The sequence below is a fragment of the Pogona vitticeps genome, chromosome 10 (genome assembly GCF_051106095.1).
Source record: "Pogona vitticeps strain Pit_001003342236 chromosome 10, PviZW2.1, whole genome shotgun sequence".
Classification (NCBI taxonomy): Eukaryota; Metazoa; Chordata; class Lepidosauria; order Squamata; family Agamidae; genus Pogona; species Pogona vitticeps.
The window spans coordinates 1,066,359-1,090,096 of record NC_135792.1 but is presented as its reverse complement, the minus strand read 5'-3'; the positions used below and the strand labels follow the sequence as shown (position 1 = coordinate 1,090,096).

The 23,738-nt window shown below is 42.8% G+C and overlaps 1 protein-coding gene across 5 annotated transcripts in view; it reads left to right on the top strand.

Moving 5' to 3' along the window:
- Positions 1-23,738, top strand: part of ANKRD11 (ankyrin repeat domain 11) — a 168,245-nt gene that overhangs the window by 125,448 nt on the left and 19,059 nt on the right. For 3 of the 5 annotated variants that reach the window (XM_072980649.2, XM_072980647.2, XM_078380500.1), the window contains 3 exons: positions 21,309-21,479; positions 21,910-22,116; positions 23,050-23,192. In XM_072980649.2, the coding sequence (XP_072836750.2) occupies positions 21,309-21,479; positions 21,910-22,116; positions 23,050-23,192 (521 nt within the window). The remainder of the gene's footprint in view (positions 1-21,308; positions 21,480-21,909; positions 22,117-23,049; positions 23,193-23,738) is intronic. The other 2 variants (XM_072980650.2, XM_078380501.1) reach the window with 1 other exon arrangement.

Sequence of the window (23,738 nt, the reverse complement as noted above, 5' to 3'; positions counted from 1 at the left end):
GAGGAGTGTTTTTGTTGTTGTTATTTTGCTTTTGGTTTTTTTATCCTTTACTAAAAAAGATTGGAAGACACATCCACAGCCTCTCAAGGGAAGCAGATGAGCAAAATGGCATGCAAGTCTGAGGATCAATCAGGCCTGGCTGTCCTTGGAGTGAAATATAACAGCTGTTGAGATTTCACAGTTGGTCACCAGAGGAAAGAAGGAAGAATCCCACATTCAGTGCAAACTGTGAAGGAAATCTTGAGAAGGCAGGGCAACACAATTTATACCCACTATGTGGTAATCTAAAAACTGCTGCCCTTAGATCCATTAGGGAAAGATTGATCATTAACCTGCCTTCTTGCCTGTCATTCCAGCTGCTGCAGATTTCACCCTTTCATTAAGCTGCTGTCCTTTAAGCTGCCTGGGTGGGTTTCTGCTCAGCACACACACACCTTGTTTTGCCTTTATCTTGTCTTCTCCAGTTATCTTCAAGGCAGAAGAAGGAGTAGGTGCTGCCTGGAGGAAGCTGAGAGTGCAGGTGTCTTTTTGGATCCAAGAGTAACATTCCACTTGCACTTCACACACCCCAGTTCATATGCTGAGCTTTGTTTAGTGACTGGAACAAAACAGATCAGGAGGGGTGACCAGGAAAGGGTTTTTGGTTGTAGGAAACTCCCCCTCTTCTGTCCCTAGCTTTTTAGCGGCACAGCTACTTTCACAGAGGTCCGGTCCTCACCAACCTAGCCAGCCTGTGTTCTGTTGAAAGCCTTGGGCTGGCGCAGTGCATTGTCCTCACAACAACCTGAGAGACTAGTAATATTAGCCACGTATTACACAGGAGAAAGGAGAGAGGGGAGCAAGCATACCTTGCCTGTATCTAAATTCTTGACTGACTGGGTAGGTGGCAAAGTATTGAAATCCTTGTGTTTAGCTGGAGCCTGATTGAAAGCCTTAGTGAAGAAGCAGTGGGCTAAAGTAGTTACAGTACTGAGTACCCAGTTCCCGGGGTGGTGGTAGTGGTGGTGGTGGTAGACAATGTGTCACCTCACAATTAAATTGTAAACCACCCTAAGCGCTATGTTGCAGTAAATATGTATATGTAAGCAGCACACCTTTGCTTTATAGTTCTAGACCTATGTACAATATATTCCCCACAGGCTTTGAAATCAGCAAAGGCATCATTTGGGCTAGAAACTTGAGTGAGGGAAGCCTGTTGAGATTTAGAGGAATTCACTTCTGAATATATTCAATTTCAGGGTTGGAATCATTCCCCAGATGTCTAGTGTCCACATCAAGTTCTTAGGGGCATGGAAATCAGTTGCTAGGATTTTCCATCCAGTCCCAATAAATTCAGAGGAAAACTGGTTATAATGAAGGTAGAGTTCTACCACAGCTAGTCCGCTGTGTCACTTCTGACTTTATCTGCTACTGTAGTGGAGGTGGCCATGTACCTCCACAGCCCTGCTGAATACCTACAACCCTGCAACAGCCAGCACAGCCTAAATTCAGGATTTACTTACATTTTGCAAAGATGTGACTTTGAATTTAAGCATCATCCTCTCACGTTTTGGAAGTGTTCCTGAAAAAAGTGAGGTTATGCTGTAACCTACCATGCTTCACTTACCTGAGCCATATATTTGTGGCATAAAGGAAGGAAGCTTAGGCTCACTTCAGTGGCTTTATAAAATGTTGCTGTGTTTCAGCCTCCTGCGTTCTGTTCCTTGAACATGTTTGTGATGCTAATTAGCGGGTTAGCAATGCTTGGTGAATCAGGCGAACGCTCAGCTATCACTCCCCCTCCCTTCCAAATATGAACATTGTTGGGTGGCTTAACCGGCGGCGGCGGCCGATGTATGTTGAATTGGCTTCCATGGGAACAGGCTTGTTAGTCACCAGTTGCTTAATTGGCTGGAGAATCCGTGAGAAGCAAGTCACTGACTTATTGAGAAATGCCTTAGTGTATGAAACTGTTACTTGTGTGTGTGTTTTGTTGCTGGCTTCAGGACCATCCGTGCAGCTGTGGACTCAGATGGTCTGTTCTTCATGGGTCTTTTTTCGTTTATTTAACTTCAATCCTTTTGCTTTAAAAAAAGCGGGGGGAGGTTAGAGGAAGAAAGCCCAAAGACTGTTCTCACCTAGCAACCATAGAGAGAATTGAATGAATATCAGGGCCTCTTCCTTCCGAGCCGCACCCTATAATGCTAGTACAGTGTGCTTAGACTAACACACATCATCCATAGAAACTGCACCACAGATCATTCTGCCATCTGTGTAATTTCGGCATGGAGCAGCTGGTCAGTGGGGATAGAAAGTGTGCTGCCCACTCTTCCTGGCTGTGGCAGTTTCCTTTCTGAGAGGAAGAAATTGTGAGCTTCATGGCCAAACATTTAAAACACCAATATCGATACTAGCCTTTCCTTTGTTTTTGTTGTTTAGTCATTAAGTCGTGTCCGACTCTTCGTGACCCCATGGACCAGAGCATGCCAGGCCCTCCTGTCTTCCATGGTCTCCCAGAGTTGGGTCAAATTCATGTTGGTCGCTTCAATGACGCTCTCCAACCATCTCGTCCTCTGTCGTCCCTTTCTCCTCTTGCCTTCACACTTTCCCAACATCAGGGTCTTTTCCAGGGAGTCTTCTCTTCTCATTAGATGGCCAAAGTATTGGAGCCTCAGCTACAGGATCTGTCCTTCCAGTGAGAACTCAGGGTTGATTTCCTTCAGAATGGATAGGTTTGTTCTCTTTGCTGTCCAGGGAACTCTCAAGAGTCTCCTCCAGCACCACAATTCAAAAGCATCAGTTCTTCAGTGGTCAGCCTTCTTTATGGTCCAACTCTCACTTCCATACATCACTACTGGAAAAACCATAGGTTTGACTATGCAGACTTTTGTTGGCAAGGTGATGCCTCTGCTTTTTAAGAAGCTGTCTAGGTTTGTCATTGCTTTCCTCCCAAGAAGCAGGCGTCTTTTAATTTCGTGGCTGCTGTCTTCATCTGCAGTGATCATGGAGCCCAAGAAAGTAAAGTCTGTCTCTGCCTCCATACCTTCCCCTTCTATTTGCCAGGAGGTGATAGGTCCAGTGGCCATGATCTTAGGTTGTTTTTTTTTTGATACTGAGCTTCATACCATTTTTTGTTCTCTCCTCTTTCCTCCTCGCTTTCTGCCATCAGAGTGATATCATCTGCATATCTGAGGTTGTTGATATTTCTTCCGGCAATCTTAATTCCGTTTTGGGATTCCTCCAATCCAGTCTTTCGCATGATGTGTTCTGCATATAAGTTAAATAAACACGGAGACAGTATACAGTCTCGTCGTAATCCTTTCCCAATTTTGAACCAATCAATTGTTCCATATCCAGTTCTAACTGTTGCTTTCTGTCCCACGTATAGGTTTCTCAGGAGATAGATAAGGTGGTGAGGCACTCCCATTTCTTGCCATAGTTTGCTGTGGTCCAGACAGTCAAAGGCGTTTGCATAGTCAATGAAGCAGAAGTAGATGTTTTTTTCTGGAACTCTCTGGCTTTCTCCATAATCCAGCGCATGTTAGCAATTTGGTCTCTAGTTCCTTTCAGCATTGGTGGTTGGTGCATAAACTTGGATTACTGTGATGTTGAAAGGTCTGCCTTGGATTCGTATTGAAATAATTCTATCATTTTTGAGATTGTATCCCAGTACAGCTTTTCCCACTCTTTTGTTGACTATGAGGGCTACTCCATTTCTTCTACAGGATTCTTGCCCACAATAGTAGATATGATAATCATCTGAATTGAATTCACCCCTTCCCATCCATTTTAGTTCACTGTCACCCAGGATGTCAATGTTTATACTTGCCATCTCCTGTTTGACCACATCCAGCTTCCCAAGGTTCATAGAACTTACACTCCAGGTTTCCTTTGTTAGTAATTGCTTTTATGGGCATTTCAGATATTTCCTATCATCTGGCTTTCTGGTTAGAAATGAGGAATGGAAGCTGTCACTTTTCATTCCAATTGTCAATAGTAGGACCAAAGGAAAAAAAGCCCCAAATGCACCTTGGAACAAAGTAATTTTCTTTAGGAGCTTAGGTAGGGAAAGCATGTACACAATCTTACACAACTGTGCAGGAAGATGCCTGGGATTTTTCCCAACTATGCAATATAGTCCATAGTTTTCAAACTTCTGCAGGCCGGTTCAGTCATTCAGAAATGTCTTCATGTTACATGTCATTTACAGAAATGTACCAGTATGTGTGAAACATGACAGGCCACACGAACTGTCAAAACCAGTGTTTCTTGGTGTTGAATTTCCACAGTCACAAAGAAGCTTTTTTGGTTTTTTAAGCTGCTATGGGTCTGGGACAGTTTTTTCACTAATAGGATCCCTATAGGTCTGGATGCATCGGGGGCACATTTCATTCTGAAAGTTGAACCTGCTGTAAAGTCATTGCTGCTGAATATGTAATGCTGCATTGATTGCTGTTACTTGGGCAAAGGTTGAACTCTTAATGGGAGTTGCCGTCATAGCATCTGGAAAGCTTGACCTTTCTGAGATGCTTTTTGGAAGCTGAGTTGAAACTGTGTTTGGGTGTTTGGCTTTTGTCTTTACCTGAAACTGGATTTGCAGAGAATCTGAATGAGTGAGTAGTATTATATTCCATTCCTATGTTGTTTCCATAGTGAAGGAGCCAGAATGCGTCATAAGAGCTTCAGCCTTGGTCCTGTACTCAGGGCTAGAAAATAGTCTTCCCACTTGAGAGTGAAGGATTTCCAGTGTTGTTGGTTTTTTAAAATGTAGATCCAGTTCAGGCATGTGGGTTGCTTCCTGAATTATCCATGTGTGGGGGGAGACACTGTCTGTTGGATCAGGAATAAATACCATTCTTCCTGTTTTTGTTTTTAACAACTTTATAGGGATTCTTCTTTCCCCATTTCTTGACAAGTTGGCATCCTTCCCTCTTCTTTTCTCTTCCTCTCTCCCCTGAATTCTCCTTCTGCAATTGAACCCACCCCCCTACTCTCCTTCTCTGTGCATCCTCTAAGCTTTGCACTGCTACGTCATCCACTCCTCTCCACCCAGCTGTTGACTTGGGTGACAATCTCATACAATTGGGCAAGATCATAAAGATCTTGTATTCCTTCCTCTTGTCAGTTACTTTAGGTTAATTGTGTGCTGCACTTCCCATTTCTGTAGCTCCCAGCCTATTGTCTGTTACTGCACTTTGTTACTTTGGCTGTATGTTTAGGCAGTTCTGTATTAACCAGTTTTCACCAGTTTCTCTACACATAGTTCCTTTTCTTTTCCTTTCCTGATTTCTTACAGTATGCAATTAGAGCCTATAGAAGCTGTGGCCCTCCCTGCATAGTAGAGCTCCTTCTGAACCTTGACTGTGCTCAGGTAGAACCCATTTCCTCCAATCTGAGCTGACATTTGCTAAAGCAGAAGCAATTTTTATGTGTTATAGTGCCCACAATCAAAATGAGTCACACTTTGCACGTGAGGCTGTGAACAGGAAAAGCTGGGCCTGTCTTGAGATTCCTCCCAGGGGCATAATTCATCCTCCCCCACTGTCTGCATCCCTCATTTATTCCTATTGATCCTTTATGTGGCTGTATCCTTGGGAGCACATTCTTGGAAATGAGTATCTTTAAAAGGAGCAGGAAGTGGCACCTACCTGCACCTGCTTTAGGGTATCTTCTGCTTGCGCTAGTGATGCTTTCATTTTGCAGGAACCCTCTACTTTGCAATGAGTGAGATACTGCATTGCTTTTAGAGCTTCCTGCAAAGATATCGACCTGAGATTTCTCCCCTGCCACTGTGTTTCAGTCCTCCTTCAATTTGCTCTCTGCCTCCACCTCCTTTCAGCTCTGAGTTTAACCCATGAATCAGTTCATACTCTGCTGAATATGACACAGCATATGGGGAGAGGTGGAGTGGGAATGGGGGCTCTCGTCAGGCTATTCTCCAGGCCTATGACAATGAGGTTGTGCGTTGAGTCAGCTGGAATCTTAAACATGGTTCCAAGGGCCATCTGGAAGTAAATGAGCAGAACTCTTAGGTCCCCACAGTTGCTCAGTTCTTCCATCTAGCTCTTGGGTGGTTCAAGTGCTCAAAGAAACCATGGCAGTTCTCTAGCTGTGTACTTTAAAGAAGCAGCAGCATTCAAATTCTGTGCTTCATACATTTTCCATGCCAGGGCTGACCCGTGATTCCAATGGGCGGGTTGCATCAAGGAGAGAGGTCACTGAGCTGAATGTAATACAGAGCACTGCAATAAAATCCTTAAGTGCCTTGTCCTATTCCTCGAAGTCTGATACTGGTGCCTGACTTGACCTCTTGCTTCTGGGACCCAAGAACTGAAAATATTTTTTCTAGCAGCTTAAGATATGCATGCCTGGGAAAAATTGTTCATAACGGGAGCCTGACCTATCTGTGTATGATCCTAACAGTCTCTTTGTGCTGTTAGCTTTAGACTTGGCCATTTCCTCACTGGGCTCTGGTTACAGCAGGGTGAAGGGTAAACAGGAAGGAATTAGAACTCTTCAGGCAGTGAGGAAGGGCGGATTATGCTCCAGAGAGGTAGCACAGGATGGGTCTGGACATATTACAGAGTGGGATAGACATGGAATCAGCTCTGCCACATAGTCTCCCTAACAAGGTCAGCTCTTTTTATGGCACTGAAAAACTACACAAATATCTTAAAACATAAGTAGGTAAATAAGCTGGCAGTGTGGCGGGGAAGGGGGGCAGTGGGAAATATGGCTTGACATGGACAAGACATTGCGAAGAACTGAGTATTTTGGTGCAGACAGATAAATTTGCTGGTGTTTCTTCATACATTAACAGCCACTAACCACTAGGATCGAGTTCCATGTTCTTAGCCTTGCTTCTGGTCTGCACAGTTTGCCATCTGGATCTGCTTGTGCTCCTTTCACACCCATAAAACAAATTTGAGTGTCTTATGGGTTTATGGCTATGTGATTGCACAGGACACACATGTGGATGACTGCCACATCAGTGTAGGCAGCATTTAGATAAATTAGTCCTTACTGTTTGTCTATGGAAACAGTCACAAACTTGATAAGAAAATGGGGGGAAAATTTACCTTCAGTTTTTGCAGAAAGCAAAAAGTCTTAAACTTGCAAAATACCAAGTGAGAATTTCAAGTGCAGATTAACTGTGTTGTCATTGGTATAAATCTGGTGCAATTCAGGGAAGTTTGCTCTCCTATTAAAAACATATATGTGGATATCGAGTTGTTGAGGGAGAGGCATCCATACTTCAGCTTCCCCAATCTCTTGCACACCGTGTAGTGCATTTTTCCTACTCACCCCAACTTATTTCCTACCTTCCACCAACACCAACATTCTTCAGGAGAACAAAATCTTTCCCGCTGATCTTTTTTCTGTCTCTGTTTCTGAAACCAAACACAAGAAGATGACAGCATATCCTCTGCCATTTCTTTTCCCACCCCCTCTTCTGTCCTTCCTGTTGACATACATACTTGCTTCCAGGCCAGCTATGGGTCTTACTGTTACACTCTGTTGACTTTGCCAAAACTCTACTGAGCGACTGACTGCAGACTTAACCTTTTAGCCTCCCATCTGATGCACTCTGGCTCTTTTTTTTTTTTTAATGGCTTTTCTGTACAGAGAGGATAAAAATCAGGACAGAAATAATAAATGCTTTGTTTGTCTTTCCATTTAAAGTATCCATAGTTTAGATACTTTAAACTTTCAGTTATAAAAAATATGTTAAAATGTAACCAGATTAGGAAGGAAATACCCATCTAATTGTAAACATTTTAAAAACAAACACATAATCTTGTCAAACTAGATTGTGACCATGTATCAAAGATGTGGGGTTAAAAACTATTTTTCTGTGTAAAAGAAAGAAGCTTGGGGAAAAATACCTGACCTAAGGTTAAGTGATGTAAATGGACCAGTAAGGTGTTCATTTTGATAGCTCAGTGAGTCAGGTATTGTCTGCGGAGCCAGAGTTCAGTCCCCACTGTTCATCCTAGAAAAGCCAGCTTGGGCAAGCTGCACAATATTACTGTCCCTGAAGAAGGGCACGAGAAACCACTTCTGAGTACTCTCTGCCCAGAAAACCCTGAAAAGGCTTGCCATAAGTCAGAATTGACTTCACAGCACACAGTTATTTTTTTTTTTACATCTTTTGTTATATGTAGTACAGGTGTCCTTCCACTGATTCCTGTAAGTAGCAACTCATAATGAAGGCTGAGATTGCGGAGACTCCATCTGCCTGCAGAATGGTTCTTGGATTTCAAACAGCAGTTCATAGCACGTACCGTACAGCCAAACAGAAATCTGACTCTTGTCTTGAAGCAGGTCACTGTAGAAGCCTGTAAATTGTGTGATGGAAGGTTTTAAACTATGCTGGTAGGTTATAAAAGGCTCTGTATAAAATGTTTTAATAGCTATAGAAACAAAGTTGGCACAAAGTTGCTTTGTCCAGGAGGTAAGTGAATTTTGAAAAGGAAATTTTGATTTTATGTTGTGTTCATTTAAATCAGTCTATTTTGCTCTGGGGTCTAAATGCAGGTCTTAATTCATGGCTTTTCTTGGTGGCCCATTCATGTGACTTGTCAGCTGAAGTCACTATTTGAGGAGCAGCTTGAGGATTTAATTCATTTATGCTAAGATTTTAGTGTATTTAAACTCCTCAGGAATTTGCATTTCAGATGAGCAACCCAGGATGCTCATTAAAATCCTCTAACATGCATCCTTTGCTTCTGAGCAGAGCTGCCTTTTGACAGGAATGCCAGTAGTCCTGTCCTGATTAATATTTTTGAGGTGTACCTTGGACGTTTCCTGTGCTGTGCTTTTCCTTGTTCCTTTGTAGACTTTACTTGCTTTGAGCATCATCAACCAGAGTAAGTACTGGCTGGACGGGAGGTAAGAAAAGAGGAGCAGGTACATGTAGATTATAAGCTGCATCTGCATCCAGGACAGTGGGATAGGTCTTGAATTGAAAAATAGACCTCTCTTAGCAAACCTCCTTGGGTATCATAAGATCAGAAATCTGCCAGACTGCCTAGTTAGTGCCATCTCTCTTCCAGTGAGCATCAGCTTTTGGAGATCAGAGGCCAGCTCTTTCCTGCTGTTTACTTCATGGTTTCCAAGGCAGCCGGCCCCCAATGTGCCCAGATAGTTTTATGCAGCTGTTATGCCTCTAGGAAAATGCATTTTGTCAGTGGGAGTGAGGAGAACAAGCGAACTAGTCTACTTTCTCAGGTTAGTTTATCATGAGTGGCAAATATGTGCAGTGCAGTTTATAGAACTTGGGAACAGGAACTTGGTAGATGACAAACGCTGGGGCAGCCTGAGAGCAAAGAGAACAGGAAAGACTGTGGATTTGGGCCATAAACAGGTAGCTAAAGCCAAAATATCGAGTTTTAGCCAATGGGCTGATCTGAGATAGTGCCAGAGACTGTGTTTTGGTGAGCCACGCATAAAGATGAGTGTGATTCAGTTCTGCTTACCATTCTTTTGAACCAGTTCATTATATTACACTTCCTACCAGGGTAGATTTGGTTTAAAACAGATTTAAATCATGATTTAAATTTAAAACACTGGATTTTTTTGATGATAAACTAAAAAAAAGATTTTTTTTAAAATTTAGATCGTGATCTAAATCAATTTGATTTTTTAAAAAAAGCAATGCTTTTTATCCACCCTGCTTCCTACTGTACTGCATTTTACCTGAGAATCCAATTCTTAAAGGCCATCTCCTCACTCGTGTGTCTCTACAGTTGCAAGTGTTTCTTTGCTCTCACACCCCGCGGAAAGCTTACCCTTCCCAGCACAGGCATTTGAGGCAGCTTCTTAACTTTGAATTCCCAAAGTAGAGCTTAACCTTTATGCTACAGCAAACGGCAACTGATCCCCCAATCAGAATGAAGTGAAAATTCTGGGTATTTCCCTGCCTCACTGTGTCTGGGGAGCTTGTGGCATTTCAGTTCCGCTAATGACAAAGGCTCACTGGGGCTGCATGTCTCCATTTCATAAGTAAAGAAGACGAGGTGACAGAGAAGATGAGGAGGTGCCCACACTCTCAGAGGAAGTCAATGGCAGGGCTAGGGATAAGCCCCCTTCTCCCCCTGCTTACTGCAGGCACCAAATTCCTTCCTGCGAAGGATATGAATCTAGCATCTTCTTGTGTCTGTGTTCTCTCAGTCAAGCTGTCTAATTCCAGAAAGTAAAAGCGAGAGTGCAGAAGTCTCGTCAGTTTATTTTTATCCCTATTGATTGCAGGATTTGAGTGGTAAATGTTCCACAGAGGAGGAAATTTCTGTGTTTGCAGAGTTGGTACGATTAAAAATTTAGCATCCTTAGTCAAACATTGCAGACCGGGGGGGGGGGGAGCTCCTGTCAACCCTGTAGCATCTGAGTAACTTCAGTGAAAACATTCCTGTTATAATTATAAACAGCATGCAGGAACTGTGCCTTTGCACTTATTAACCTTCTGTTTCACTCTGCCTATGCTTAATTCTTTTTTCAGGTCCTGGAAAGGAAGATCTTATTTTTGTTTTGTTTCTTCTAATTAAGTAGCACCACCAAGGAAATTTTTATTTTCTTTCAATACATTGACTGTACAAATAAAAGCTTGTTGAGCTTTGCCGTGTTGTCTCTTCTCCATGGCAGTTCTTTGTAATCTAGGGCTGCCAGTTTTACTGCAGTATGGACACATGTGCAGAAAACACAGAGGGATATATTGAGCTAGAGAACTATAGCTTGTTTGCATATTGGCTGATAAACAATCTAGCAGCTAGTTCCATTCTCCTTTGAATATCTTGAGGAAGGTTTTCATACAGTTTGAAATCATGTTAAATGTATATACTGTATACCTTTAGTTCCACCATTCTCTTTTCTAGTCTTATTTCTAGCCGACCACTCTTCCTCATTGGTTCCCACAATGTCAAAGTGACACACAATGCCTCTCCCCCACCTGAACGTTGAATACATTGCCAGTGTCACAGGTGGGCTGTTACTACTCCCATTTCTACTGAGTGTCTGTTCTTGTGCCTAACTGACAGATGGCACTGCTGAGGGCACCGAGAAAGTGACTCCCATAAGCTCTGTAGCCTTTATTTGGTTGAGGGGGTTGCCAAAGTGCCCAAGTATTCTAGTCATGCAAACCTTCTCTCCTGTGGAGTGTTTCTCTTCCAGATTTGTTATTGCTCCAAGTAGAAGCAAAGTTACAGAACCTAAACAACAATCTTTGCTGTAGACCACACTTGATTTTTAAAATAAACGTGGGCCTCACATCATCTTCTGGCCATTCATTCATCATATATATATATATATATATATATATATATATACACACACACACACACACACACACACACACACACACACACACACACACACACACACACACACACACACACACACACACACACACACACACACACACACACACACACACACACACACACACACACACACACACACACACACACACACACACACACACACGATTCCAAGGCTTAGTCTCTTTTACTGAAAGCAGTCGAGGGGGGGGGGCTTAGTACATTGCCGGCTCAAATTAAGCCTTATGCTATCTTGATCTTCAGCGACAACTTGTGCCAGGGTGGTCCTGTTGACTTCAGTTGAGCTTTATGCCTGTAAATGCCCATTAAACTGTGCACTGAGTGTATAGTCCAGCTGTAAGGAGAGATTGTCTGGGGTAGGATGGCTGTTTGTTGAAATGCATTGCTTTTTAGAACATCAAAGGAAATGAGTATAAACAAGAAACCATTACCTGTTTTTCCCGTCTGTTGTTCCAGCTGCATATAAAAAAGAAAAGGCAGGCGTAATGAAAGGATTCTAATCAGCAACTTCTTCCATACTCAAGAGCAGAAATCGTTCCATATGTTTAGTACTAGTGAGATGCCCACAGATAGACATGTCCACCAGATAAAATTATCCAAGGGAGTTTTATGGCATGGAGCAAGACTCTGCTGACTGGCACTTTTGAGCTTTCCAGACTTAAGGACTTGACAGAATTGTGTACTGTCAGAGAAACAGGGACACAGGATGCAGGCGGCCATTGCTTTCCTCGCTCTTGTCATAAAGTGCTCTCAATTTAGCTTGCTTTTGCAGGAAGCCTTTGGTTGTACTGAATGGACCCCTCTGCTGTGCCCGTGCAGAGAAGCGGTCTCATGAAAAGTAAGAGTTTTCAGAGTGAAAAAAGAAAAAGACTGCCACCTAAACCTCAACATCTGCATTTTGCATGCCAAACAATAGCATGAGTTTCATCATACTTACCTGAAGTGTATTTTTGAATGGTGCCCAATCCCCTTTTTCAGTAGTTCCGCTTGATATGGGGGTGGAGGGAGGAGAACACAGGAAAGGACAGTAACAAGATGTAGGTATTGCCCTTCATCAAGCTGCCATGGCACCTTGCAAAAACAAACAACAAAAGACTAATGGACTAGTAGAAAATGTAGTGTTTACTAGATATTTAGAGGGTATGTTCTGGAGAAAGTGCTTCATACAGCATTCAGTGGAGTTCCTTGGTGCATTAAAGCCATTTTGGTGTTAAGTGCCATCCAACTTACGGATATCCTAATAGGTTTTCAAGGCATGTGAAATGCTTAAGGAGTAGTTTTACCACTTCCACCCCATTCACCCACCATGAGGTTCCCTGACCAAGCATGGGTTTCAACCCAGGTTTACCAAGTCCTAGCTCATCATTCATTACACCATATTGGCTGTGAAAAGCCATCTTATATGTCTTTAGAAGAGCTTTCAGGAAAATTGTAGGTGGGAATAAGTCTATCAGTTGGGCTTAACGATTGTAGTTTTGTGGTACAACGGTGTTCAGGCACAGTATGGCACTGCATGCCGCTTCCCTGGATGAGGAGACTGTAGCAGATGAAAACCATTGCTTTTGTGCCTTGCTTTTATGCTTTTTGGAGGCATCTGGTTGATCCTTTCAAGAACTAGAGCCCAGAAGAGCTCCTTTTGTGGACCACAACCAGTAGAATTCCCTAACTAGCTTGGCCACTGCCCATGCTGACTGGGGGAATTCTGGTGGAATTGTCATCCTGAAAGTAATTTCCAATCTCCAGAAAACAGGGTGCTGGATCAAAAGGTTTAAACCAGCAGGGGAAATTGGTAGAGGTAACCATAAAATGGCACATGATAAACAGCTCAGTTTCCTACAAGTTTCATAAACTAGACAGAATGGAAATCCTGGAGAAAAGTAATCTTGTTCATAATATGTTTTTAACCTTTAGTGGAATTGCCACTGGTGGTAACTGCGTTGCTTGAAATTTGAGACATGCAGGCAAAAACAGGCAGTCAGAACCCATAATAAGGTTCTTCTGGGAAGGAATTTGACAGTTTCCCACCCATGTTCTTTGCTGAAAGTAGCGATGGTGGTGGTGGACAGACTGAGAGGTGGAGCCCAGCATATCCACAGCTGTTTGGAATACTGTGATCTGACACTGCAGGCTTCAGTTTTTAGAAATAATGTGTTTATTGTATCAACCTGTACTCATCTCAAGGTTTCGGGATAGCATACTTGAAGAGTAAAATTCACAGAAATGCTGTGCAACTTTGAAAGTTTTTATTGCCCTTGGAAGTAAACCCTGATTTCACTCTAAGAAGTGCTGAAACATTTATATATCAAGGACAAGGTTGTTCCTGTGATTCTGAATTATTAGCATAATAGTATTGCCTGTGTTATTGCAGTGTCTCCCTCATAGGTTCAAGGTTCAGTTTTTATTAGGAGAACTGATGCTGTGAGTTATGCTCGCAGAAGGAATGTGGCCACAGTATGCATGTCCTAGTAAACTACTCTTTCTTCAGCCAATAGACACTGAGCTCACCTTTGAAGGGCCCATGGCCAAAGCCAAGAAACCTGAGGGTAGCCAGGCTGAGAGCAATGCTCAGACAAACAGCAGCCAATCCTGTCTTGGCAAAAGAAGCAACTAGGAAAGTTGAAGAGGTGTAACAGGCGGCACCTGGAATTTCAGCTGGCTTCATTTTGATCATACAAGGGAAGATCTTCTCTCTTGCCATTTGACATAATTTATCTCCAGGAGGCTTTTATTTTTTGAAATATTTGAATCAGTGAAGCCCTGCAGTTTTTTGACATTCTGCTAGGCTCTTCCATGGCTTCAGTGCTGCTGCTGCTGCTGCTGCTGCTGCTGCTGATGATGATGATGATGATGATGATGATGATGATAAATCTAAGATAAAACAAATACACAGACATGTGGTGCCTCATTTCCTATCAGCTATTTAAGCAGGCTGCTGTACCAAGATAGTCTTTGCCACAGTTTTTTTTAAAAAAATAAGCCATCAGCAGGGAAGCAGAAAATCAGAACAGCCTGCACTGTGCCAGAATAGGGTTAGCATGCCAGTTCCCAGCATGGCATCTCTCTGTTCCTTGCTGTGCTGTGTCCACGGTGGACAACTTAGGAAGTTGCCTTACACCGCTTCATACCGTGGGTCATTCTAGCCCAATATTGTCAGCAGGCAGCATTACCTTTCTGGGGTTTCTGGTGGGGTTCTTCCCTAACCTGAACACAGGGGTCCATGATATTTCCATCCAAGTACTGTAGCCAGGCCAGGCCCTTTTTAGCTTCCAAAAAGAAGAAGAAGAAGAAGAAGAAGAAGAAGAAGAAGAAGAAGAAGAAGAAGATAAGATCAGTGTCTTTAGTATACAGTAGTTTGCTGTTATTCTGTGTTTATCAGTTTAGATATGTTGAGGAAGAGGAAAGTTGCTGGTTGTGTTGATTGTGTATCTGCTTGGCCTTGACTCCTGTTATGAGCAGTAGTTTTGACCATTTGAGGTGGATGCACACATGAAATGGCAGATCTTTTCTGCAAAGAAACATATTGTCTGCAAGGAATCTTGTGGCATGTTTCACAGGCTTTAGCTGGCTTCATCGATGTATAAAGTGATGCATCTGTCTTTGAGAAGTGGGCTACAGTCCACACAAACATGTGCCGAGTAAGGTTTGTTCCTCCTTCAGGGCCCGTAAGACTCTGCTGTTTTTGCGGTAATAACCAACAGAGCTACCCTATTGTCTGTAAGACCTAGGGGAGTGTATATGGATGTTCATCATGGTGCAACCCAGAGTAAGGCAGTGCATAAAGAAATAGAATAACATACAGCCATGGCTACAAGGTGTCACCTATAAACTTAGCATTGCCTATTTCTACCCTAAGTCAATTATTCACTTTGTTTTGGAACAGTCCTAGGTAGGATTGTACTGTCTTGAAGAGTTGGACTGAACCATTGGAAATGAGTGAAGCTATCTCTTCTGTGTTACTGATTTCCTCTTTGGATGATGGGCCCCACTTCAGCTTAATTGAAAGAACTTTACTCAAAAGTTTATTCTTAAGAAACATCAAGAGAAATTCCTTCTTCAGGCTGTTTAAAGAAGTATCTCCTCCTCCCACCTTCGGGCAATTGCTAAAGAGTGTGTGATAAAGTTCTAGGGTGTGCTGTTGTTTCTTTGCCTGGCACATATATAGGTGTTATTGGCAGCCATCTAGATGGCATTCCATTTGAGGGAAATCACATGCTTCTACATTTAAATTGCAAGACTGAGTTGCTGGGGAAATGTGATTCTTTCTCTCCAGGATGCAACTGTTAGTTTTATCAGTACTGTAAGAATTGTGGGCCGATCTTGTGACATCACCACAGTGAGCCCTTCTGTTCTTTGAAAAGTATCTGCTAGTTCATGAAAGCTTATTCAACCTTATAATAAAGGTGTGCCCTTGGTGTTTCACAAGACCCTTTGTTTTTAAAATTAAGCACTCTTCTCTGTAAATAGACTCAGAAGCTGAGTGTGCCTCTGGTTATCTGTTGAATATTGCATGTTCCTCAAACTTTCATTTAATGGAAGCTTGCCACCATCTCATATAGCAGTTGATGTATTCATGCTTATCTTTTTGGGGGCGGGGGGGGGGAAGAAGCTGATTAGTATATTGCATTCGTGATTGTGGAAGGGATCAGGGGGATTCCAAGTTCTGCCTTATTATGGTCTGCTTCATTGTCTGCTTGGGAATGGGATGCCTTTCAGGGTGTGGGTGAATGTCTGCCTGTTATTTTTGTGTTGGCTTTTTGGATTCAAAGGCAAGCTGAGGAATGCCAGTGCCAGTCTCCTTAGCCTGCTGCAGTCAGCCAGACAGCTCTCACAGGTAATGAAAAGGTTTATCACCCGTGATTTACACTTGAGGTGCATCATGTGTCCATCTAAAAAAGTTACCCATAAGAGACAAAGATGTGGAAATAGGTGCATGAGATCAAACTTCAAAGATGTGTTACAATTATGGTTCATTAAGAGAGGCAGTGCAAAACGGAGTGCAAAAAACGGTCTGAAACTCACCATCAAAAAAACTAAGATCATGGCCACTGGTCCCATCACCTCCTGGGAAATAGAAGGGGAAGATATGGAGGCAGTGACAGATTTTACTTTCTTGGGCTCCATGATCACTTCAGATGGAGGAAGCAGCCACGAAATTAAAAGACGCCTGCTTCTTGGGAGGAAAGCAATGACAAACCTTGACAGCATCTTAAAAAACAGAGACATCACCTTGCCAACCAAAGTCCCAATAGTCAAAGCTGTGTTTTTTCCTGTAGTGATGTATGGAAGTTAGAGCTGGACCATAAAGAAAGCTGACCGCCGAAGAATTGATGCCTTTGAATTGTGGTGCTGGAGGAAGCTATTGAGAGTCCCCTGGACTGCAAGGAGGACAAACCTATCCATTCTAAAGGAAATCAACCCTGAGTTCTTACTGGAAGGACAGATCCTGAAGCTGAGGCTCCCATCCTTTGGCCATCTCATGAGAAGAGAAGATTCCTTGGAAAAGACCTTGATGTTAGGAAAGTGTGACAGCAAGAAGTGAAGGGGACAACAGAGGACGAGATGGCTGGACAGGGTCATTGAAACAACTAACATGAATTTGACCCAACTCCGGAAGGTAGTAGAAGACAAGAGGGCCTGGCATGCTCTGGTCCATGGGGTCACGAAGAGGCAGACACGACTAAACGACGAAGAGAGGCATTCATAGAGGAAAGCTTTTGTTTTGGGAGCTTCTTAAATCTATTGGCCAAAATCGTTTGGATGTTGACATGCACAAGGGCATTCACACAAACAGCTTTTGTGTTTTGAGACCTCTCTACCACATGATCAGTAGCACAACTGGGATATGACTGAGCTTGTAATGAACAGCCTATAGAAAAGCACACATTGTGTGTGTGTGCCTTCCCTGTTTGATGATGGTAACAGATTTCCAGGCAATATGTTTGGGTTTTCAATTTTTAAGATATCGGTAAGGTCCGATGATTCCTTTTTCACTGTAAACTCTAATGGGAGAAATTAAGGTGTAGGACATTAAGATGAAAATTCCAAAAAGTCTTTTGTTTTTAAATGCCTTCTTTATACAGCATTTTCTGCACTCCAGATGATCTGTCACAAAGGATTGTATTCTGCAAGAACTGGAATAAGGTAGTTGTTAAAGTTTCTAAGGTGTCACTGTGACTGAAAGAGAGATTTTGTGCACTGATCAGAGAGGCGGCACCATATCTGGTTCCTTATCAGTTTTTTTCCAGTACAAACAAGGTTTTCCCCTCACAATTTGTGGGCAGGGTTTTTTGTGGTGAATTGATCAGCCAGTGAATGTCTTAGGTGACACCAGATTTGAGGAGGAAAGAGTAAGATCAGAAGATCAGGCAGAAAAAGAGTGCAAAAAAGATGCTGAAGAGAGAAGAGGGAAGATGGGCGAACAGAGGGTAGAGAAGAGTGACAAAAAAGGGGGAGACAGATTGGATTTCAAGAACCTGTTAAGATGCAAAGGGAGAAATGAGGGGGGAGAAATGTGCTAATTAAGATGGGGTGCAGAGACCTATGGAGTGAAGAAAAAGACTGAGTATGAACAGAGTACAGAGAAGTGGAGGAAAGACTGTGTTGGAGTGCAGGGATAAAGGGGTGCTAACAATTAAATTTAATTGTAATTAAGAATGACAAATAAAACAATGCTTTTTGTGGTTGATATACCTGTGCAGTCTTTTGAGTGGATGAGAGTCTGCCTAGTTGCGCAGTCATCTTGTAATTCGTGAAAGGCACGCAGTAAGATTTTCATTTATCTGGGAAAGCCCATTTTTGCTCTCCATGAGGCTCTTAATTCATATCTTACCCAGATGCTAACCAGTTTGAAGGCTGTTTGAGATCCATTTTAGTTCACAGATAATGCTTAGCACTGCAGGCAAGACTTTATGCCCAAAGATTTTTCCTTTCCAAGGGAACAATGTACTCTTAACCCTGCTGTGACAGAGAACCCATGAATTTATCGTCATTCCATGAATAGTCTAAATAGTTACCCTCTGCCAGCTGATATGAAGTCATCAGGTCTGAAGCAGGCAAGAAAGCCTTGGTTGAGAAGGATATCCTGTCCCTGCATCGGAGAGTGAAGTGCTAGAGATTAAAATGCTTCTGATAGGTCAGCAAAGACAGTTAAATAACTGCTTTTTATAATTTAACAATGAAACAAGAAGATCTTCGTGCACAGTTGTCTTCTTTGTCCCAAAACAGTAAGAAATATCTGGGCCCTGGACCCATGAAGAAGTACTGTCCCTGCTTAAATGGAAGAATGTTTGTAGTCTATTGTGTATCTCGTTTGGTCTTCTGGGTGCCCCCGTGGAAGGCTTGTCTGTGTTTTCTCTGAATGTCTCTTAGACCATTCAGCGTGTACATTGAAAAGTGGGCCACTGCCTGCGTAGGACAATAACTTCTGGCACAGAGAGCATTGCTGTAACTAATGCTTATGTCACTCACCTCATAAGCCATTCAAAACTGGTTGGCACCAATGTGTCTGGTGTCAGAGCAGTGGGCCTTTGATGTGGTTGCATGGTTTCCCCCCACTGATCTTAAATCATGGTTTGTGTTAAAACTGTCTAGATCGGGGCATGCTCAGAGGGCTTCTTTTACTCCTCCACTTCCCTAAAGCTCCTCTAGCATATTCTGATGTTATTAAAGCATCTTTAGCTTCTCAGAACTAAAATTTTAATCTTCCTGAAATCGAAAAAGTATTAAGAAGAGAAGCTCCATGAAAAACAGTAGTACTTGCTAGTGGACCATACAGTTGATGTAACATTGGCAATACCACTCCTTTCAGAATGTGAACAAGCATACCTTTTTCTGGTTCATGAGTCAAACTCTGTGCTTCTTTTTTGGGTAGGTTTTTGGGAAAAGGTCATTACTGCTGCTAGATAAATCTGTAGTTGTCATTTTTAAATAATTCTCTGGTTAACCTGTAACTCTCAGTATATTTTTAAAGCATTTTCTCAACGCAGTGTCACAAGTATCTTGTTTTCTTTCATAGTAATGAAATTGGAAATTCTTCTGTGTACTTTTCCAAATATAGTTCATTCTAATCCTTTTACATACAGTAAATCTATAAGCTGCTGAATCTGACAGTCTCATTGAGTGCTGCTTCTGCACACTGAAGACAACAGTCATGTGCTAACTTGCCATTTTTAATGCCTCCCGTAACAAGCTAGCACATGAATAGGGGAGTAACCTTGGAATGACCACATTAGTTTTGAAGGGGGATAGGAAAGAAAACCAGTTCTAAAGAAGTGGAAATGAGAAAGCCCCTGAAGAGTTCAGCCCCCCTAAAGGCATTCCAGCTCTTCTTTCAAAAGTGCACATTGGAAGCTGAAAGGAATAGGGCAGGAGGCAGCTTAGGAAAGAAATAGGATAGCAGATCACTTTGTCAGATCTTGCCGTAGGGCCTGGGAAGAAAGAAGAGTGTTCATAATATGGAAGAGGGTTTTCTTCAGTCATTTGTTCAATCCTGAAATCTGCTGCTGCTGCTGTTGCCAGTGACACAGTGAGCCTGAGAGAGGCCTACTCATAGCACTAAAAATAAAGCTCCCCATTAAACCCTCTCAAGTCATGGTCTGAGAAATATAGAACATTCTTCCGAAACAAACAGGGGAATCGACCAGCTGCGTTGCCATGGGGATACTTCTTAAGATTTGGGTGATCAAAGTGGAAGCTACCGGAAGAGGTTTGGTGCTATAAGCCGTTTAATCCCAGAATGTCTAAGGAGTAGTGAGTTCTCCCGTTGTTTTCAAATCAGATGGCAGGGCAGGTGCTTTTGTGGGTTTTTTCCCCCTTGGTTATAACTCTGGTGCTCTGTAGGCAAAGTAGCAAATGGATAACTGTTATGATTCCTTTATCTGCAGCGTGGCTGAACTTGCAAGCTGTCTGAACTCTACCAGCAGGTTTTATTAGCTCCTGTAGAATAGGGTGCCATGAGAGTACGACATCCCTGAACATAGGGCAGCCTGAATTAGGGGTGCGGGGCTTTGAAAAAGCAGGCCAAGCAGAGGACCAAAGGCTGCCCTTGCAAGCAGAAGCCCTGCAGCAAAGGGGAAGGAAGCACAGCCTTGTTTATTAAATTGTCAGTGTGCTACATACACCAGGAAGTGCATGCGTTTCCACTTTCATAGACGAGAGTTTTTAGCACACGTTTCCATGTTGTTGCTAAAGAAACAGAGGAAGATACTCACTCTAGCTGCAGACGAGATTCATGGCCACAACAGCTATCTTAATCTGTTTTTGTTCGTTTCTTCTCCCATCCCCTACGTCTTTGTGCTGCCTTGCATGATGAAGCATTCCGGAGAACTCCAAAGCATGCATACTTTAGTGGTACTTTGGTTCGTCTTAATAAAGGATATTGCTCAACGTTGGTCTTCATGTTAAGTTTATGTCAAAATACCAGTTTAGTCTGGTTTGGGTTTACTGTTTGTTTATCAATTTATGAGTGATGCTTTTAACAGTGGAAAGGCAGGACATTAAACATTTGAAATGGAAGAAAGTAAGCCCTACAACATATTCTGTGAAGGGTCTTAGAATGAAGTTTTAGCCCTTTCAGGCACATCCTCCCAACAGCTTGGTCCCTTTGAGATCACCAGCCTTTGCCTTTAGACCTTCCAGTGGGCAGCCCAGGCTGTATTGTTTTGTGTATAAAAGTGGTCTGATATGTAAATGTGGCTTTAAACCTTTTTTAAAGAAAAGTTGTTGATCAGTTTTAAAGATTCCTGACTTACAACATTGATTTTAAAATGTCTATCCCTTTGAGATTGTACACTAATTTGGGGACTCTCATGGGTCAAGAAGTGAGAAAGGCTTTTAATAATAAATAAATAATGCCAAGGCCTAACTATCTCAAGAGTAAATATTTAAACTTTATTTTCCTCTTGTCTGGAAAATTCTGTAAAGTAAGCCTTAGTTAGAATGAATTGCATATCAGTTGCAAAAACAAGTCCTTTTTTCTCCTTTATCTTTATTTCACAGAAAAGCAGGGTCCAGAGCGGAAGAGGATTAAAAAAGAGCCTGCCACTCGGAAGCCAAGTCTGCTCTTTGGGATGGGGCTTTCAGGAATCCGTGCCGGTTATCCACTCTCTGAACGCCAGCAGGTTGCTCTTCTCATGCAGATGACAGCAGAAGAGTCTGCAAACAGTCCAGGTGTGGGCAAGATAATTTGTGTTTAACGTAGAAGGAGGCCTTGTGATTCTTTCCTGAAGATTTATTTCTGTTTGGTGAATCATAGTTGAAGCTTGGAGGTCTCCCCAGAATTGTGCACTTGCAGCTGGTGAATAGAGACCTCACTTCATTCCTTAGATGTAAAGGCTCCTTCTTTCTGGAGAGTAACCACAGCTGCTTTCTACAGTATTTGCTTAATCACAGTCTTCCATTAATGTCTCCATTGTGCGTGCAAAGGCATTCCTCTGCTTCAGAAGATTAACTCCCCCTTCTTCCTCTCCCCCCTCCCACCTCTTCTTGAAGGCAGGGTATTAACTATATGACAACAGCTCCCTCTAAAGGTTTTGGGCTTTTGCTTTTGAGCTGAACAGTTAACTCAATACAGTTTTTCTCCTTTTTCCTCCCCTTCCAGCAGTAGATACAACACCAAAGCATCCCTCTCAGTCCACAGTTTGTCAGAAGGGAACTCCTAATTCTGCCTCCAAAACCAAAGATAAAGTAAACAAGAGAAATGAGCGTGGAGAGACTCGGCTGCACCGAGCAGCCATTCGGGGAGATGCCCGGCGCATCAAGGAACTCATTATTGAGGGTGCCGATGTCAATGTGAAGGACTTTGCAGGTAATCACTTTGAGCTGACTGAAGAAGTCAAGGAGTAAAGGGGCAGAGTTGCTACTTGGCTCAGCATTTATTGGGGTAAGGGGTGGAAATTAGAGCCTGTTTAATTATGGTCCCCATCTTAAGGTGGCTGAGTTGCTTCAAGAGATCACTGCCTAGAAAGTCAGGTGAATTGGCAGGTGGTGATCCAGCTCAGGGACTTTCCTTGCAGTTAGCGGTCCTGCCATATCACCTTTCTATATTTTTTTTTTCAAAAAACGAACTTTGTTGTAGGAACCTCCAAGGGATTATATATTGCTTTGACTAGGGCACTTTTCACGTTTAACTTCCTTTCCCCTGTTTCACATCAGGTATGCTTATTTGTGACATCCTAATCATTTCACCTTGAAAGCCCTATTAGGATTGCTGTAAGATGGTTGTGATCTGACGGCACAGAACATACACAATCGTCTGTAATACTGAGAGATGTATTTTAGATTTTTCTAAATTTCTTGGTCAGCAGTGGGCAATTTGTGACCCTCCACAGACTGCATCCTTCCCTCATCCCTTGCTGTTTTGTTATGCTGGTGAAGCTTGGGTAGGAGCAAGAATTCTAAGCAAGGGAACACAAGCTACAGTATGTTCTTATCTCTTTTCCAAAAGATTGAGAGAAACAAATTTGTAAACTGAAATAAGAGGTTCACTTTTTAGGCTTCTGTTCTTTCCTTCCTTCCTTGGTGTGGAGCTGGATGTATGTCATGTGTAGCTCAACGAAATACCAAGCCATAGCCAAGCTTCTGATGTCTAAAGTGAGAGCGAGTCTTGCAAGTGTCTGTGCAGGGCCAACCCTGTATGTCACCAGCTGGCCTGCTCTGTGGAAGCTGCTCTATGTGACACCCTGGCTGGTTGGAAATGGGCCATCTAGGTCATGGATGTGTTTTATGTGTGCTTTTGCAGGCTGGACGGCTTTGCACGAGGCATGCAATCGTGGGTACTATGATGTTGCGAAACAGCTGCTTGCTGCAGGCGCTGAGGTCAATACCAAGGGCTTGGATGATGACACTCCCCTGCATGATGCAGCCAGCAATGGGCACTACAAGGTCAGTAATTGACATTTACTTGGGCCCAAATGGACTCTCTCTTGTGTTCAGAGCTGTTAGGATACCTCCTCATGTCAGCTGCCAGTAAACGTTTGATAGCCCTCCTCATTGCTGGTCTTCAGCTGTTTGCTGTTGACTATTCTTTTTCTTCCCTCCTCATGTTAGAAACTTGGAACTGTGGGTAGCTCATCACTTTCCACCACTTACTTCAATTGACACCAGTCTCTGTCTGGTCACCCTCCTGATGTGTCCTGGTATCCTTATCTCTAGGTGTTTGAAGTGTAGCTACCCTGTTAGGTCCCAGAAAACAAGACAAGACAAAGCGGGTAAGATGATATCATAAGCAAAGGCTTGCACTAAGTCAGACCAGTGTTCTGTCTAGGCTTATACTGCTGATACTGACTGGCAGGTGACCTTGGCCTGATCCATTTTGCAGCTGGGGAGGTGAGGGAATTCCGCTGAAGATTTCACAGTTGTTGCTTATGATTGCTGCATCTCAAGTTCTGGACTATTTTCCATGGGTAACTGTGCTAGACTTTAGGTTAC